The 15445-nt window shown below is 31.7% G+C and overlaps 1 protein-coding gene across 1 annotated transcript in view; it reads left to right on the forward strand.

Annotated features, from left to right (window-relative positions):
- Positions 1-15445, forward strand: part of LanB2 (laminin subunit gamma-1) — a 177533-nt gene that overhangs the window by 107719 nt on the left and 54369 nt on the right. Inside the window, exons 4-7 of the mRNA XM_085827199.1 lie at positions 491-675; positions 4407-4592; positions 7908-8025; positions 11531-11638. Coding sequence (XP_085683325.1) covers positions 491-675; positions 4407-4592; positions 7908-8025; positions 11531-11638 — 597 coding nt within the window. The remainder of the gene's footprint in view (positions 1-490; positions 676-4406; positions 4593-7907; positions 8026-11530; positions 11639-15445) is intronic.

Consider the following 15445-nt stretch of genomic DNA (forward strand, 5'->3'; position numbering starts at 1 on the left):
CGGCGGTGAACCAATCAACAGTTTAGTAAATTGTATGAAATCAACATGTGAGGGTTTGCATATTTCTCAGAGATAACATTCACCAAGTTAAAAGAAAAATGTGTTGCAAAATAGGAAATATAATTTTCCTGTCATTTTCAAATTTCCATAAATTTCATAAATTTGACTTTGAAATCAATATTTAGGAAATAATCAACTAGCGAATATAGTAATTTACATTAAACAATGCTTTTATGCAAATTGTTTTTAATCATTCTTCAGTTCAGTAACAATCAAGTGTAATTCTGCCAATATCCTTTTGTTTTGATGAGCAGTGTCCTATGGAAGTAAATTTTCATCAGTTTGTCTCCTTTTAAATCAGGATTTTAAAATTATCGCCCAAAGTTTCCCCCCCCCTCTTGCAAGGAATCAGATAAAAAAAAATTTATTCACAAAATGTCATAAATTAGTAATATAAAAGTTTAATATAAAACTAATTTTGTTTTTTCAGATGTAAATGTAATGGACATGCAAGGGAGTGTATTTTGAGTGGAAACCAGCAAGAGCCATGGAGGCCCCGCCTTGTTTGCAACTGTGTGCATAATACAGCTGGTGCTGATTGTGAGAAATGCCTTCCTTTTTATAATGACCAGCCATGGTCTAGAGCTTCAGGAACAGATGCACATGAATGTAAAGGTATAAAGATGTATAACTATTTTGCAGATATAAAGTTTTTTTTTCCATATTTTTTATTTATGTGCTTCCTTTTGGACTTGAACTACATTTTAGACTTTATAAATATTATTAAAGAAAGAGACAGTACTATGCTGGAAGTCTGTGTTGCACTCATTATAAGGCTACTATCGCACATTCATTTGTTTCGTAAGAAAACTGTTTGGAACAGTTTTTCTGCTTTATCATAACAGCCAATCTCCACAGATCACTCTGGGGTTAACACACGGAAAACTGGTTCTCCATTACAAACAAGCTGATTGGTTGAAAACGAACAACTTGCAATTCTTTTTCGAAAGGAAGAAAACAAATCGCATATCTTTCTTTCAATGCTAAACCAGGCAGAAAAATTGTTCAAAACAGTTGTTCGTGTGAAACAAATGCATGTGTGATATGGGCTTGACCAGTTAACAGAAGAGTGGTGCCATTGACAATTGTGGCACCAGAATACCTGGATTTTTACTGATGTATTCTTCAGTTGTGACTATAAAGAACATCAAGTTGGTTGTAGAATAGATGGATTAAGTTTTTTAAGTGATGCAGTTGGAACGTGGAAAAGTTGCATGATTTGTTTCCTGCAGATCCTAGTATGTTGCACAATATTGTTAGCAGAATATCTTCTTTCTGTAACTTCCATGTTAATTTCATCTTTGTTGGCATCAATCTGTCCTCATATGAAAACTTTAATTCAACAGGTGTGTTTGTAATTTACTACCTAATGCTTAATGTTGAACTATTGAAATAATTTAGATATGGTTCTGTGGTCTGCTGCAGTAGTAGGAAAGATCTTCAGAAATTTGCCACTAACTTTGATGAGCAATTCTGCTTTGGTTCTGAAAGTTTACTCTTACAGGAGTTAAGTTTGATTGATGGATAGGAATATCCTGGTTTGATTGATGGATAGGAATATCCTGCTGTTGCATCGAGAAGTCAGCCTTGTCTTTATCATTATTTTATAGCTGGAAATTTAATGCATCAAATTGATTTTTAATGGGTAGGGCTTCAGAGATTTTTTGTTGCTCCCTTTCATCATTTTTTTCAAGTTTTGTAAAGCCTTGAGAATTATCATTAACTTCATCAAAATTTGCCTTAGCATTAGTGTTATGTCACGAATTTTAATTATTAATATGTGTTTTAAGTTTTCATTATTCTGATACTTTTATTTGTACTCATGTATATTTTAATCTGGTAAAAAGAGTATTCTTAAATTGTTAAAGCCTTATTTAACTGTTAGTTCTTGAAAGTGTAGTGTAACAAAGACAGGAAACGGTTGCAAGAGCCACCTGGTTTAATGGTTTATGGTCTTTTTACTAACAGTGGAGGCAATAGGGTGTTGTTGCCTTTTACTAATGGCGTTTGAAACGAAAATCTTGCTTTCGCTTTGTTATAGTTGCAATTTTACTTCAAGACAGTGGAGGGTGTACTAAGCTTAGGTAATTGGATTTTCGTAAAGCTTAGTTTCTGCTTGTTAGTTAGGTGTCCACTTATTTCCCATGTTGTCTGTACAGATGTTTTTCGGACTGCATTGTCAGATTTTCTGGTGTTTGATTCGTTGTAGGGGTGGAATTTTTTCTCAGTTTAGATAAAGTAAAATTCTGGCATTCGTGTGATTTTAATTTGATGATTTTTTGTAAGCTTATGAACTTACAGAGGCGGAGAAACTGAGATTTCCTGGGAGGTTTGCACCTTGCTAGAATTCATTCGGATTCTGATTTTTGAAGAAGAAGGAGGGGGGAAAAGGGGGCTTGACCCTTGCGTGTCTTGCTCTCGTGAGCGGCATGTACCAACAGGCTCCGGTTATGGGTTTTTCTTTGGAGTCTGATATAGAACGATTTTGAGCAGCAGCGATGTGAAGTCCTAGCGGCGGTTGCCCTGCGGCCGTCTTGCTGTGCTGTGGGCTGCCTGAGCAAGAGGGTTTGAGCTGCGCTTTCTTTTCTCTAGAAGAGGCATTTTTTCTGTGAGATGTTTAAAAATTTTGTGCGAGATGTAAAGAGCAATTTACTACAGATTTTCCCTCTTCACCCGAATGTCCAAATAATCCTTCCGAAACCAAAAATTTGACATTCCTGAAGTGAGTATGTCTGACACTTGGGAATTTCAAACAGGAAGTATGTGTCATTAGTATCCGGCACCTGAGGTTCCAGACATATAAACATTCCCAGATATTCTTGTACAGAATGGACTTTAGCGCAAGAGTGTTAGTTAAACTGTAATCAAGGTGTTGGCTCAAGGAAATAGACTTCCTCCGTGACTAGAAAAACTGGACACTCCGTCAAGGTTGTGTATTCCAAAGAATGTGCGAGTGAAATTTTTAAGATTATTTTCTCTCTGTCTTAGTATTCCCAAATGCTATAGTGGAACAGTTAATAATGATTTATCTACCTGTTTATATTGTTATTCCTTATAGATATTTCAGTAAGTAAAATTGAGAAGTGATTTATTATTTCAAGTAATGGCCAGTTTTGGGATGTTTAAAATTTGTTTCACCTACTGAGTTTGTGAGTCAGAAAATGTTAGTTTCTAATTAATGAGAACAATTTATTTGGAGAATTAAAATATGTTACACCTTCTTAATTTCTGAAAAAAATTTAAATTATTAATTAAATGTTTTAATTATTGTAAACTGAAATTTTGTGTGACAGATGCGATATTTTCATAGTAAAAATATGTGGTAGGGGATACTGATCAGTTACCCAAGTATTTACTAATAATACAATATATTCAAGAATTTAATAAATATGTGTTTAAAATTTAAATGCATTTGTGTATTTATCTTGTGTGTAATTTATGGTGGTTTGATCTGTCCCTCCATTTGTTTGAGCCTGGAGGCTTTTAAAGAAACGTGGAGCTTTAATTGAATTTGGGGTTATTGATTTTTCCCTAGTGGGCTTCACAACGTGCCCTATTGTACTAACCCAATACCACTATACGATTGATTGTTCGATATGATATATGAATGTTATAAATGATGAATATGATGATTATATTTTTTTTATTTTGATTTTTTTGTCCGGCACCATAAGTTGAGTCAAAGTTAAAAGTTAATAAAGATTAAAACCCCTAAATTTTCAGATATTCAACATTAGTATTGCTTTTGCATTTACCTAAGTTTAAGTTTTTTAGGGAGGAGTGGGGGACTGCTTGTGTGACTCTTGCATCTCTCATTTTCTTGGATCAGGTAATCAGTATCAAGGCAGAAGGCTCACCAGCTGAGTGCATTTGATTGTTGCAGAATTTTGACATTTTATTTTCCTGTATCCAATGTTCAAGAAGATTGATTTCTTGGATTTGATTTCTTGGAGTCCATTGGATTATGAGACATATTACCAGCAGCATTAGGCCTACCATCAAAAGTAAATTCAGATCATGGGTGCCTTTTGGCACAAGATCGTTCTCTCTGCTCATTCAGCACTTGAAAAATGGAGCACCTTCACCCACGAAGGCTGACATGAAACTGGGACAGAACTGAATGTTAAATTGTAAAAGCTCAACTTACTATCAAAATTTTAGTTAAAATATCCATATTATAAAATGAGTTTGATATATTGTCCTTTTTTATAATTGTAAAATTTTTTAGCACTCATAAATTTATTTCAGTTTAATTAGAAGCTTATTGCTAATTGATGCACCTGTGGGATAAATATGTACACATTACATATATGATTAATTTAAATGTTTGCTCTTCTCTATTATAGCTTGTAACTGCAATGGGAGATCTAATAGGTGCTACTTTGATGAAGAACTATGGCTTCAAACTGGGCACGGTGGTCACTGCATTGAGTGTCAAGATAATACTGATGGTGCCAATTGTGAGAGATGTAAAGAAAATTATTATCAGCGAGAGGATGAACGATGTGTGCCTTGCAATTGTGATCCAGTAGGTAAGGACTATATGCACACTAAGAGGTACATAAATGCATGCACTAACATATTTTCATTTAGAAAATGAAAAATTTGTAATTTTTTTTCCAAGAACAAGCAAAAATAGTTGTTTATGTACAAAATCTTTTTTATTATCTTAACACTTTTGAGTTCGGAAACTTTTTGCCTGTTTTCATCTGTAAATGATGTTAGAATGCTGGAACATATTATTGAATGAAAACTTTTGAGTGTTAGCCTTTTTGTTATGAATATTATTTAATATTTTGTGCTATGAATGTAAAATGTGCAATGCTTCCGATGAGTGTTGAGAAATTAAAAATGTTTCTCTCAATGCAAGTGGCTTAAAATTTTTATTGTAAATATGACAATAGGATGCAATCAAATTCTTTAGTTTTTACTGTGTACAGAAGTAAATTAACTATGTAAATATAATCATTATTACCAAGATTGCATAATAACTTATTTTCAGTTTGTTATTAGGTTTTTTTATGCTAGAGACGTGAAAAATATGCAATGTTCTTGCTGGTATTTGAACTCCAAATTTCCCAAATATGCATCAGGTATGCTTCTAGTTACACCATGATGGCATGCCAAAAGGGAGAAAATACCTTATATACTTCCCTTTTCAAAGGGTGACTGGGGGATGAGGAGACTTAATCGCCAAATTTTGATGGTGAGGAATTATCATCCCCCTTCTTTTTTAGTTCAGGCATCACTTGTAGAGTCATTAAGAATATTTTTTGTTTATCAGGAAATTGAAGAAAACCTGAATGCTTTCACTGGGATTTGAACTCCCGAATATACTTTGAGCATGCTTCATGTTACACCACAAAGGCCTGTGGGAAAGGTGGGAGAAAGTACTATATATGCTCCCCCTTTTAAAGACCGACTGTGGATTAGGGGACCCAGTCACTAAAACCTGGTGATCATGAATTGTAGTCTACCATCTTTTAGTTGAGGTGTTGTATTGTTGAGTCATTTAGAATTTTTCAGTGCCAGGAAACTGAAGGAATTGCAATGCCCTTGCTGTGATTTGAACTCCAGACCTCCTGAATATACATTGAGTGTGCTTCCAGTTACACCACGAAGGCATGCAGAAATGTGGGAAAAAATATCATAAGTTTTTATTTTAATTGTAAATATTATGATTTTAATTTTTTAATATAATCCAAATATTTTGTAATAATTGAAATATTTTGATAAAAAGTAGATTTTATAGGAATAATTTCAGAGTATTAGACTTAACTTCAAAACATGCTCAGGCACAAAGTGACATTCAGTGTTTCAAGTTCACTAACATATGGAGGAACTTAATTCTTTTGATGTTGGGAGCAAAGAGGTTAATGCTGTAATGCTTACAGTAAGACTATGTTTCTTCAAAGTCACTTCCTTTTCTTTTTAACCATCTAATAACAAGTCTAGCTTTGAATCAACCATCTCCTTTGGTTTTACAAATTCGTTTACTGCTTAGAATTTTCTTATTTTCTGCTTCACTTTCATTCACAACTTTCCAAGCTTGGTTATTAATTAAAGAGTTTTTCTGTTTTTCAATAACTTCTAACAGTTTTTCTATATCTTCTCATGATATTGCTTCCTGGTGTGACACCATTACAAAATCCCTCTACGTTGGTAGTTTTCTGCTTCTAATACTTTGATAGATATTGATATCAATATCAGCATTCCAAAAAGTTACTGGAAGTCCTTTTATCATAAGAAGCTTTTATTTAAGTGGAATGAAGAATATATTTCATCTTAAGATGAAATGTATTCTTAAGGGCACCAAAATGTTCTTTCTTCTATTTACCATAGCTTGTATTCTGAGTCTTTCCTCTTTATTACTTTTAAAATATCTCAATTTTCATTAGGTTATGGTAAATTTCCAAGTTACCTGTTTTGTTTCAGTCTAAGATCAACTAATGTATGTGAGTGTTAAAAAAAAAATGCCTCAAGATGTGGAACATTTAATTTTTCCTGTCCTACTTTCGATGACCCTAGATTATGCTTGCAGAACAATTTGAAATGTATGCTTGCAGAACAAATGAATGTAAAACGTGCAATGCTTCCGATGAGTGTTGAGAAATTAAAAATGTTTCTCTCAATGCAAGTGGCTTAAAATTTTTATTGTAAATATGACAATAGGATGCAATCAAATTCTTTAGTTTTTACTGTGTACAGAAGTAAATTAACTATGTAAATATAATCATTATTACCAAGATTGCATAATAACTAATAATAATAATAGTTAGCATGACTTGACCAGTGAAGTTATCTGTTTTAGAGAAGTCTAGACTGCTATTCTCTGTTTTTTGTTCATTTTATTTATCCATGTAATATTTAATGTTTTAATTAACTTACTTTTATAAGCCATGTGTTGTACATTTGTGTTGCATGGGAAATGGTATCTATTAAAAATAATAATAATAAAGCAATAGATTGTTAATTTTCAGCTTCATATTTTTGATTTTATTCTTTATTATTAATCTTCTTTCAAGTCAGAATCTTTCATGGTTGAAATGATTTTATTTTGATTATTTTCTAACATTTTATTTTGGTTTTCTTCTTTTTGAACACCTTTTTGCATAACTGAACAAGAGTTAAAACCCTAACCACTGTTGCCACTTGCTAGTAAATAATTATGTAAATTAAAAAGTATCCCTCAACAGTAGATTTTAATTTTAATGTAAATTTAATGAAAAATACTCCTGTAAGAAGTTATAAAAGCAAATCCTACTTTGATGTGCTAATGTTTAATTAATTTATCAACTAATGCATGCTAAATAATGTTGCATTAAATGCATGAAATAAACGATAGGAATAAGTACATATAAGTCTAACATATATATTTGAGAACAGAAATTTTGAGCTCAGTTAGAAAATAAAGTCTTCAAAGTTTATAAAAATCAGTTGCTTGAATTTTTGTTTAATATCTTATTATTTAGCTTAAACTAGTTTTTGATAAAATAAACAAATAAATAAAAAGTAAAAATGAAGTGAGGCAGAGAAAAAATAAAATGTATACTCAATAAAATACTTGTAAATTTTCATCTTACTGCTGTGCAGGATGTTATCAAATTCCTAGTAGATTTTGTTTAATTGAACATTATATCAGTTTTTCAGACAAAATTTCCTTAGCATGCTTAGTGTAATTAAAGAATCTTTTGCAAACATAGCTTGCGACCTTTTATCAGTTTGGAACTAAGATTATGATTTATTTTATTTTTCAGTTTTCAATTTGCTTTGCTTTATGTATCTTTTTAAGCAAAACCATTGTTAGTGTGACTTTGATATATGTTTAAATATTCTGCTTTACATAGGTTCTAGAAGTTTACAGTGCAATAACAGAGGTCAATGCCAATGTAAGCCAGGTGTTGAAGGCACACGTTGTGATACATGTTCTGCTAACTTTTATGATTTTTCTGAGGTGGGATGTAGGTAAGTACTCTGTAAGCATTTATTGTTTGTGGATAATATTTCCATTCAGAAATCTAAATATACAGTTAGATGGATTAGTAATAGGGAAACAAGAAAGAAATGATCGCTAGAGTACTTAATCCTAAGCAAAAAAAACTTTATGAAAATCAATTGGTAAGTTTTTGAAATCTTCTAATACATTTAATGTGCGATTTTTTGCAAGAACCAGCAACATATGACTACCTTCAGCCATTTATTTTTAGCATGTGATAAGTTTAACTTTGTTGAAAGTAGGTGCATTAAAGAATAATTTTTTCTTGTTTTATATTTTCAACTTGGGATTTAATTGTATATCATTTTAGAATACACATTTTTTTAAGCTAATATTAAACCATTTTGAATAGTAAATAGAAAGGTAACTTACTATAGGAAATATTTACTATTCAAAATGGTTTAATATTCAGAATACACAGTTCCACTTTTGTAGGGATACATAATCTTAGGGATCAAATGGCCTATTAAATAAGTTCCATAGAATAAAGACATAATTTATTCTGTTTTGTTACAAACTGCAGCAAATTTTACATGAAATGGAACTAATATAATGATATAAATTTAAATCCATGTGATGTATTTAAAATGTAAATGATGGAATTTTAATGTGAATGAACATAATTTATAGAATTTCTATGAAATGCTATGCTAATTTTCCAACATTGCTGGTCAAAAAGTCAAATTTTCTGCTTAAAACATCTTCCACTGTCATATTAGATTTCATAGATGAGTTTCACATTCATAAAAAAATTTTCTGTTCTAGTTAATAATCTTAATTCTAATCCATCTTTGCATTTTGGTTTAATGAAATTTTTTTCACAGCTTATTTTCACTTTTTGTCAATAGGTGTTTGTAGTGGCTTTGTTTCTTTCTTAACTGGAACTTTATCGAATTTTTTGCCTATTGTTTTCTCCTGAGCACCTGCTGCCTCTTCATCATTTTCACTTTTGCAGCTAAAGAAGTAGGGTCTATTTGACCTTGGAAATTAGTATTGCAAATTTACATAATTTATGTTGATTCTTATTGCTGTGGTATCTCTAGTATCATAAATTATTGCCTAGCTAATTTTCTTGCTTTATGTTGTTTGAAAATGCCTCACATTTTTATCTTTACATTCATTGCATATATTGTTTAAGATAAATCTTAAAGTAATTTAAGTAATTGTTAAGTAATTTTCTTTTCCAAAAAAAGACAAAAATTTAACAGCTTTTGAATAGTCTTTTGAAAGCACCTGTGTTTGCAAGAGTCAACAATATTAAAATGAAATAATTGAGCACAGAGGCAGTCTTGTCCAGTCAACAGCTTAAAAATGGCCACCGTAGCTGCACGATGAGTATCTGGAACAAGATGCTTCTCGTGCAGGTGGCCTAGAATTGGTGCTGAGGACACTCCAAGATTTAGTACAGGAAGAGAGAGTAGACACTGTATAAAAGGACAGTATGAAGATTTTTTTTAATCTCCTGTTTTGAAGAATGAAAGATCTAATTTTTATTTAGTTTCTGAATTAAAGTGTAACCTCTTTTTGCAAAAAGGTTGATTTTTTCTTTTTGCAAAAAAGATCCACTTTCTCATTTCCCTCAACACCACACTGGAAGGATACCCACTGGAAAGAACCACTTGTATTGAATTCTCTCAAGCAGAGATCTACACTGCTGGACACGAGGGCTTTTGTTCTACTGATTAGATAATAAAGTCTGAAGAGCAGATGTTTAATTGGAGAATAAATATCACAGCCCTTTCAAAGGAATTCTGGTGAATAGAAAGTTGGTGAAGAGTTGCATTGATTCCAACTCACCATCAAAATGGCTCATGAAATTTCTAATTGGCAGATAAAAACAAAACCATCTGTATAGATGTGAAGCCATTCATGAGTTGGATAGCGATCATGCGTTGTTCCCAGTGCAATCGCACCGAGTGCTTCAGACAGCAATCTGACTTATTCTCTGATTATCTGATTATTTTCTGATTTAGGTTCATTCTTACATTAAGGTCCATGTAGTCAACAGGGGTAACAAGCAAGAGTAATCCAATAAGTGTGTTATTAATTAAATGGAAACAGTCAATATCATATACACATTAGATAAAACTCTTTGACTTTTCAGGTTAAATTCTTGATTGTGATTATAGTCTCACCAAAAAGAGTTATTAGGAACCTAATTAGCCTGTCATAAGAATTGTTGCATCTTTTTAATCACTTTAATCAAAAGTTTTTTTTTTTTTTCAATAGCTGCATTATCAACATAGGGGTGGTCTGTCTAGAAAAGGTACCTCACTTGATTTTTAAGGTTTGATATATTATCATTTTGAACTTTGAAAGAAGGCCAGGAATAATAATAAGCCAGCCTTATTTTAGTGTCGGAATTTATATTGGCGGGAGAAAAGTAGGGGAAGGGAGAAGTTCTCTTTACATAGATGAAACATTTCATCAGCAGTTGCTGTACACTCAAAAGCATGCAGTCTCTTAGGGGCAAAAGGAAAGAAGGCATGGCAGCATACAGACTGTATTGTTTAAAATTTCTGATTCTAAAGAAAGTTCACGATTCATTGCAAAGCCGTATAATTAAATTAATTAATTATTACTTTGCTATGTGATTCAATTAAAAAATAAATATTTTTCACAATTTAAAATTTATGGGTATGTGCCGTATGCATCGTATTCTCTGCGATGAAGGATGCCATTGATACCAGGAATGATATAAAGGAAGTGATAATAAAAATATCTGCCAACTAGTATTGTCATCAGTTTTAAAGTTCCACTCATTATTTTTAGTGAGATTATATGTTTTCTGATTTTTTTTATTAAATTAAAACAGTAAATTGGTTTCAATAAATTTTTTAGTTCATAATTATTAAAATATTTTCTAAAAATGCATTAATAATTTTTATGCAAATTTGCAATTCTGAGTTTCTGGGGGGGGAAGCTATTTACAAATTTTTTCTCTAGTTGAACAAAAATTAAAGTGGTCATTCTTTATTTTAAATGTTACTTATGAAATTATGTAATGAAATATAAATGTCTAATTTCAAAATTTTTATAATTAAATTTTAACTGATATTCCCTGTAAAAAGATCAAGTATTTCTTGAGATAACGAAAGCTGAGATTTTCAGTTCATTGAAATACATTAAAAATATCGTATTGCAAAAGGAACTACCATCTCCAGTCTTCTAGGTATTTTGGCTGAAGTGTATCACTGTTACTTATATATGATGATATGCAAAAATTGAAATTCATAAAAATTTCCTTTTATGTTTTGTTTAACTGTTAGATAGCTAATTATTAATATTTAATAATGATGAAGTAGTAAAAAGATTTTTTTGATAATTTGGAATTTTGTCCTTTTAATATTTATTTTTTATTAATTTGTTATTATTATTATTATTATGACTATGATTATTGCTTTCCTCATGAAATTACGAATTTGTTTATTTTAGATATTTACATTTACGATAAAATTAGAATTTTCTTTCCAGACCATGTGGTTGCAATATTGCTGGCAGTATTGGTAATACTCCTTCTTGTGATCCTGTATCTGGTATATGCAGATGCAAAGAAAATGTTGAAGGGTCACAATGTGATCAGTAAGTTGTCCATTATTTGTAACTCTTTATGTACACAATTCTGTTGTTAAAAATTATGAAATATTAAATGACAGATGGAGGAGCTTATAGCAACTTTTATATATGTATATTTCTGATAGAATTGTAATCTGACCTTAATTTATTTTTACCTGTTTATATATTACATAATTTTTCCCTCCTTTTAAACTCCTTTTTTTTCCCTCCTTTTTTTCCCCGTCAATGCATAATGCATTCACGCATGCGCATACGTGTTTACGCATGCATATAATTATGTTTATGCATGCGTGTTTAATGTATAACGAAAGGTATAAGCTAAGCTAAAATTATCTAATTACAGTCAAAAGTCGTTAAATCGGACATCCATAATCCGGAATGATCTATAATCCGGACCTCAAAGCTACACACTTTCTGCGCATGCGCGTAAGACCTTTATGGCTGCGAATATGCTTGTGCGCAAAATACGTTTACGAGTGTGCGTTTAATGTACAACGGACGGTATAAGCTAAGCTAAAATTATCTAATTAACTATTTCAGTTAATGTTGCAGATTGCGTTGTTCCTTAATCTTTGAATTGGATCCGGCTTATTATTTTTTGCAGACTGTTAGAGCAATTTTATAAAAGTAAGCTTGAACTTTCGATTATGTCAAATAAAATTTCTGATATATATTTATTAATATGTAAAGGGTCTACAAAGGGAAAGTATATTTCAAAGTTCATTAAACAAAAAGTGGAATTGCTGCAAAAAAATGAATAAAGGCATATCCTTTGTTTATCTAAACTTTGTTTATCTTTAACGCCACAGCGCGCAGTAAATTGGAAGTTGATCTGTCAGCACCATCCTTATCTTCAGGGCAGATGTTTTTATTTTATTTGGCTTATAATTCCTTACTAAATGTAGTATTTCATCTTGATGTACTCCGGCTTTGATATGATTTAAATCAAATTTCTCGTCATTATAATCGCTTCCGATAGCAAAGAAAGTGACAGAGGTTATTGAAAACGAAAAAGTTTCAATTGACAAATTAGTCGGTAGACGGAACTTTGTAACTGAACAAGAAATTATGTCTGTTTATAGAATTAAAGAGAATGTATTATCACATAAAAAACGAAGCAACTTAAACAACTTACATTGAAAGAAATGTTTAATAAAGTAAACAAATAAATATTAAGCTTTTTTTTGTAAATTTTGATACCCTTTAGAACATAACTGTTCTTTATTTCATAAATTACAGTTTCATATTTTTAATTTTATAATTTCTGCATGCCATCTTACCAGATTTAAACTGATGATCTATAATCCGGAATCGCCGAAGTCCCGACGAGTCCGGATTAACGACTTTTGACTGTATCTATTTCAGTTAATGTTTCAGATTGCGTTGTTCCTTAATCTTTGAATTGGATCTGGCTTATTATTTTTTGCAGACTGTTAGAGCAATTTTATAAAAGTAAGCTTGAACTTTCGATTATGTCAAATAGAATTTCCGATGCTGGAGCTGCCAAAGAATCTAAAGCGAAAGTATGTTTCGATGTCCATCAAACAAAAAGTGGAATTGCTGCAAAAAATGGATAAAGGCATATCCTTTGTTTCTCTAACCATTCCGAAAACTGTTTATCAATTTCATGCTGCTCTGCGGGGGGGGGGGGGGACGTTGCGGTGCGCAATGAACTGGAAATTGATCTGTCAGCACTATCCTTATCTTCAAGGCAGATGTTTTTATTTTATTTGGCTTATAATACTGAAGAAAGTGACGCAGAGGTTATTGAAAACGAAAAAATTTAGTTTGACAAATTAGTCGGTATTCTCGACACAGCAATTATAGGACTTGAACCGCAGAACTTTGTAACTGAACAAGAAATTATGTCTGTTTATAGAATTAAAGAGAAAGTATTATCACATAAAACGAAGCAATTTAAACAACTTAGATTGAAAGAAATGTTTAATAAAGTAAACAAATCAATATTAAACTTTTTTTTTTTTTTTTTTTTGCGTGTGTAAATGTTGATACCCTTTAGATCATAATTGTTCTTTATTTCATAAATTACAGTTTCATATTTTTAATTTTATAATTTCTGCATGCCATCTTACCAGATTTAAAGTGGTTATCTATAATCTGGAAAAATCGATAATCCGGAATCGCCGAAGTCCCGATGAGTCCGGATTAAAGACTTTTGACTGTATTTATTTATATTTCAAATTTTTCTTTTCTTTTTTTCTTCCTTTTCTTTCTTTTATTCCCCGTTTCTTTACTTCCCCCTCTTCAGTAATGGAAAAATGAAATAAAAATTCTTGAAAGAAAGAGATCTCAATAATTCCAGCATTACAGTTTATTTTCTTGATCTAGAAAATGCTTTATATAGAATTCGGCACCCCCAGATTAATTTACAAACTTATGTCTAGTAAAAATTGATTCTAGTTCTTAAAAATGTCACACCTTCCAAATCAGAATAGGGGATATACTCTGAAGTTAAAAAAAAAAAAAATATCAAAGTATGTATACCAGAAGGTGCAATCTTAGCTCTGGAACTTTTCAACATTTATCTCAATGATTTGGTGGAACCCCTATGTCGCAAGATAGCAAAGTATGCTGATAATACTGAGGTTATGTGTAGATCTAGCAAGTTGCAATATTCTACCGATCATTTACAATTTGGAGTAACATCGTGGCACACAGGTACAATTTATGAGTTAAATTTATTTACAATTTTGGTACAATTTTGAGTTAATTGTGAGTTAACAATAAAGTTAAAATTTAAATTAGACCCTTTACAACATTGGTAACAGTGGGTTAGAGGATAGGAGCTCATCCCATACTTTAACCACTTGTTCTACGACTAAACTTCACGGTTGAGGTGCCATGCACTACAATATAACAAGCGGTAAAGTGTCTCATTTACCCCGCTCCGCGTCTGCGAGTGCAATCCAGAGCTGTAACTCAAGAAACGAACAATCTCATTGTTAGGTGACGTGTGTACCACATTATTTTCATTTTTGGTTTGAGGTAAAAGCATCTCGACATGCGTGGCACATCTTTTTAGCGCAAGTGGTTAAACTAGGCTTATATCCATGTGAGATCCTGCTGTCAGTGTAAAGAGATTTCTGTGGTGGTACAGTCAAATATCGAAAATCTGCCGACCTGAAATCCGGGTTGCCTCTCAAAATATAAACATTATAGGTTCTGGAAACCGCAACATGGAGTACGAAATATCGAAGAAAAAATACTTACTGAATAATGACGTCATAATTACCAAATAATAATGAGTCATAATGAAAATATCAAATTATTGACATCATGATAAAATTTTTTTTTCCTCTCCAATCTGCATCAAGGTAAAAAAGCAGACGATTCACTCAACTCTTCTTTCAAGTTCATGATTCATGTTCTTTTATTTTCTGAGCTTTGTTGTTTCATGAGATTGCTTAGTGTTGTCGTTTTTTTTAATCTGGATATTTTGTGAATAAATTATGAATATTTTAAATTTCAGCGCTTTTTAATGCATTGACAGATAAGAAATGCACTTGGGCTTTTACTGCTTGCAACATTGAAAAACGTAAACATGTTGTATTAACATTAATGCAAAAAGTGGAAATTCTGCAAAAGATGGAGGCAGGTGCTACTCCTCAGTTTATAGCAGAATCGTATGGAATTGCGATACAGACAGTGTATGATATACGGAAAAATAAAGAAAAACTGTTGAAATTTTACAGCAACAGTGGTTCTTACACCGAAATCCAAAACCAGAAATCTTTGCATGAGGCGAAATCGGCAAACCTTGATTGCTGTCTTGTACGAGTGATTCCGGCAGTG

The sequence above is a fragment of the Stegodyphus dumicola genome, chromosome 11 (assembly GCF_044657685.1).
Source record: "Stegodyphus dumicola isolate Sdum_Otavi_A_Nest chromosome 11, ASM4465768v1".
Classification (NCBI taxonomy): domain Eukaryota; kingdom Metazoa; phylum Arthropoda; class Arachnida; order Araneae; family Eresidae; genus Stegodyphus; species Stegodyphus dumicola.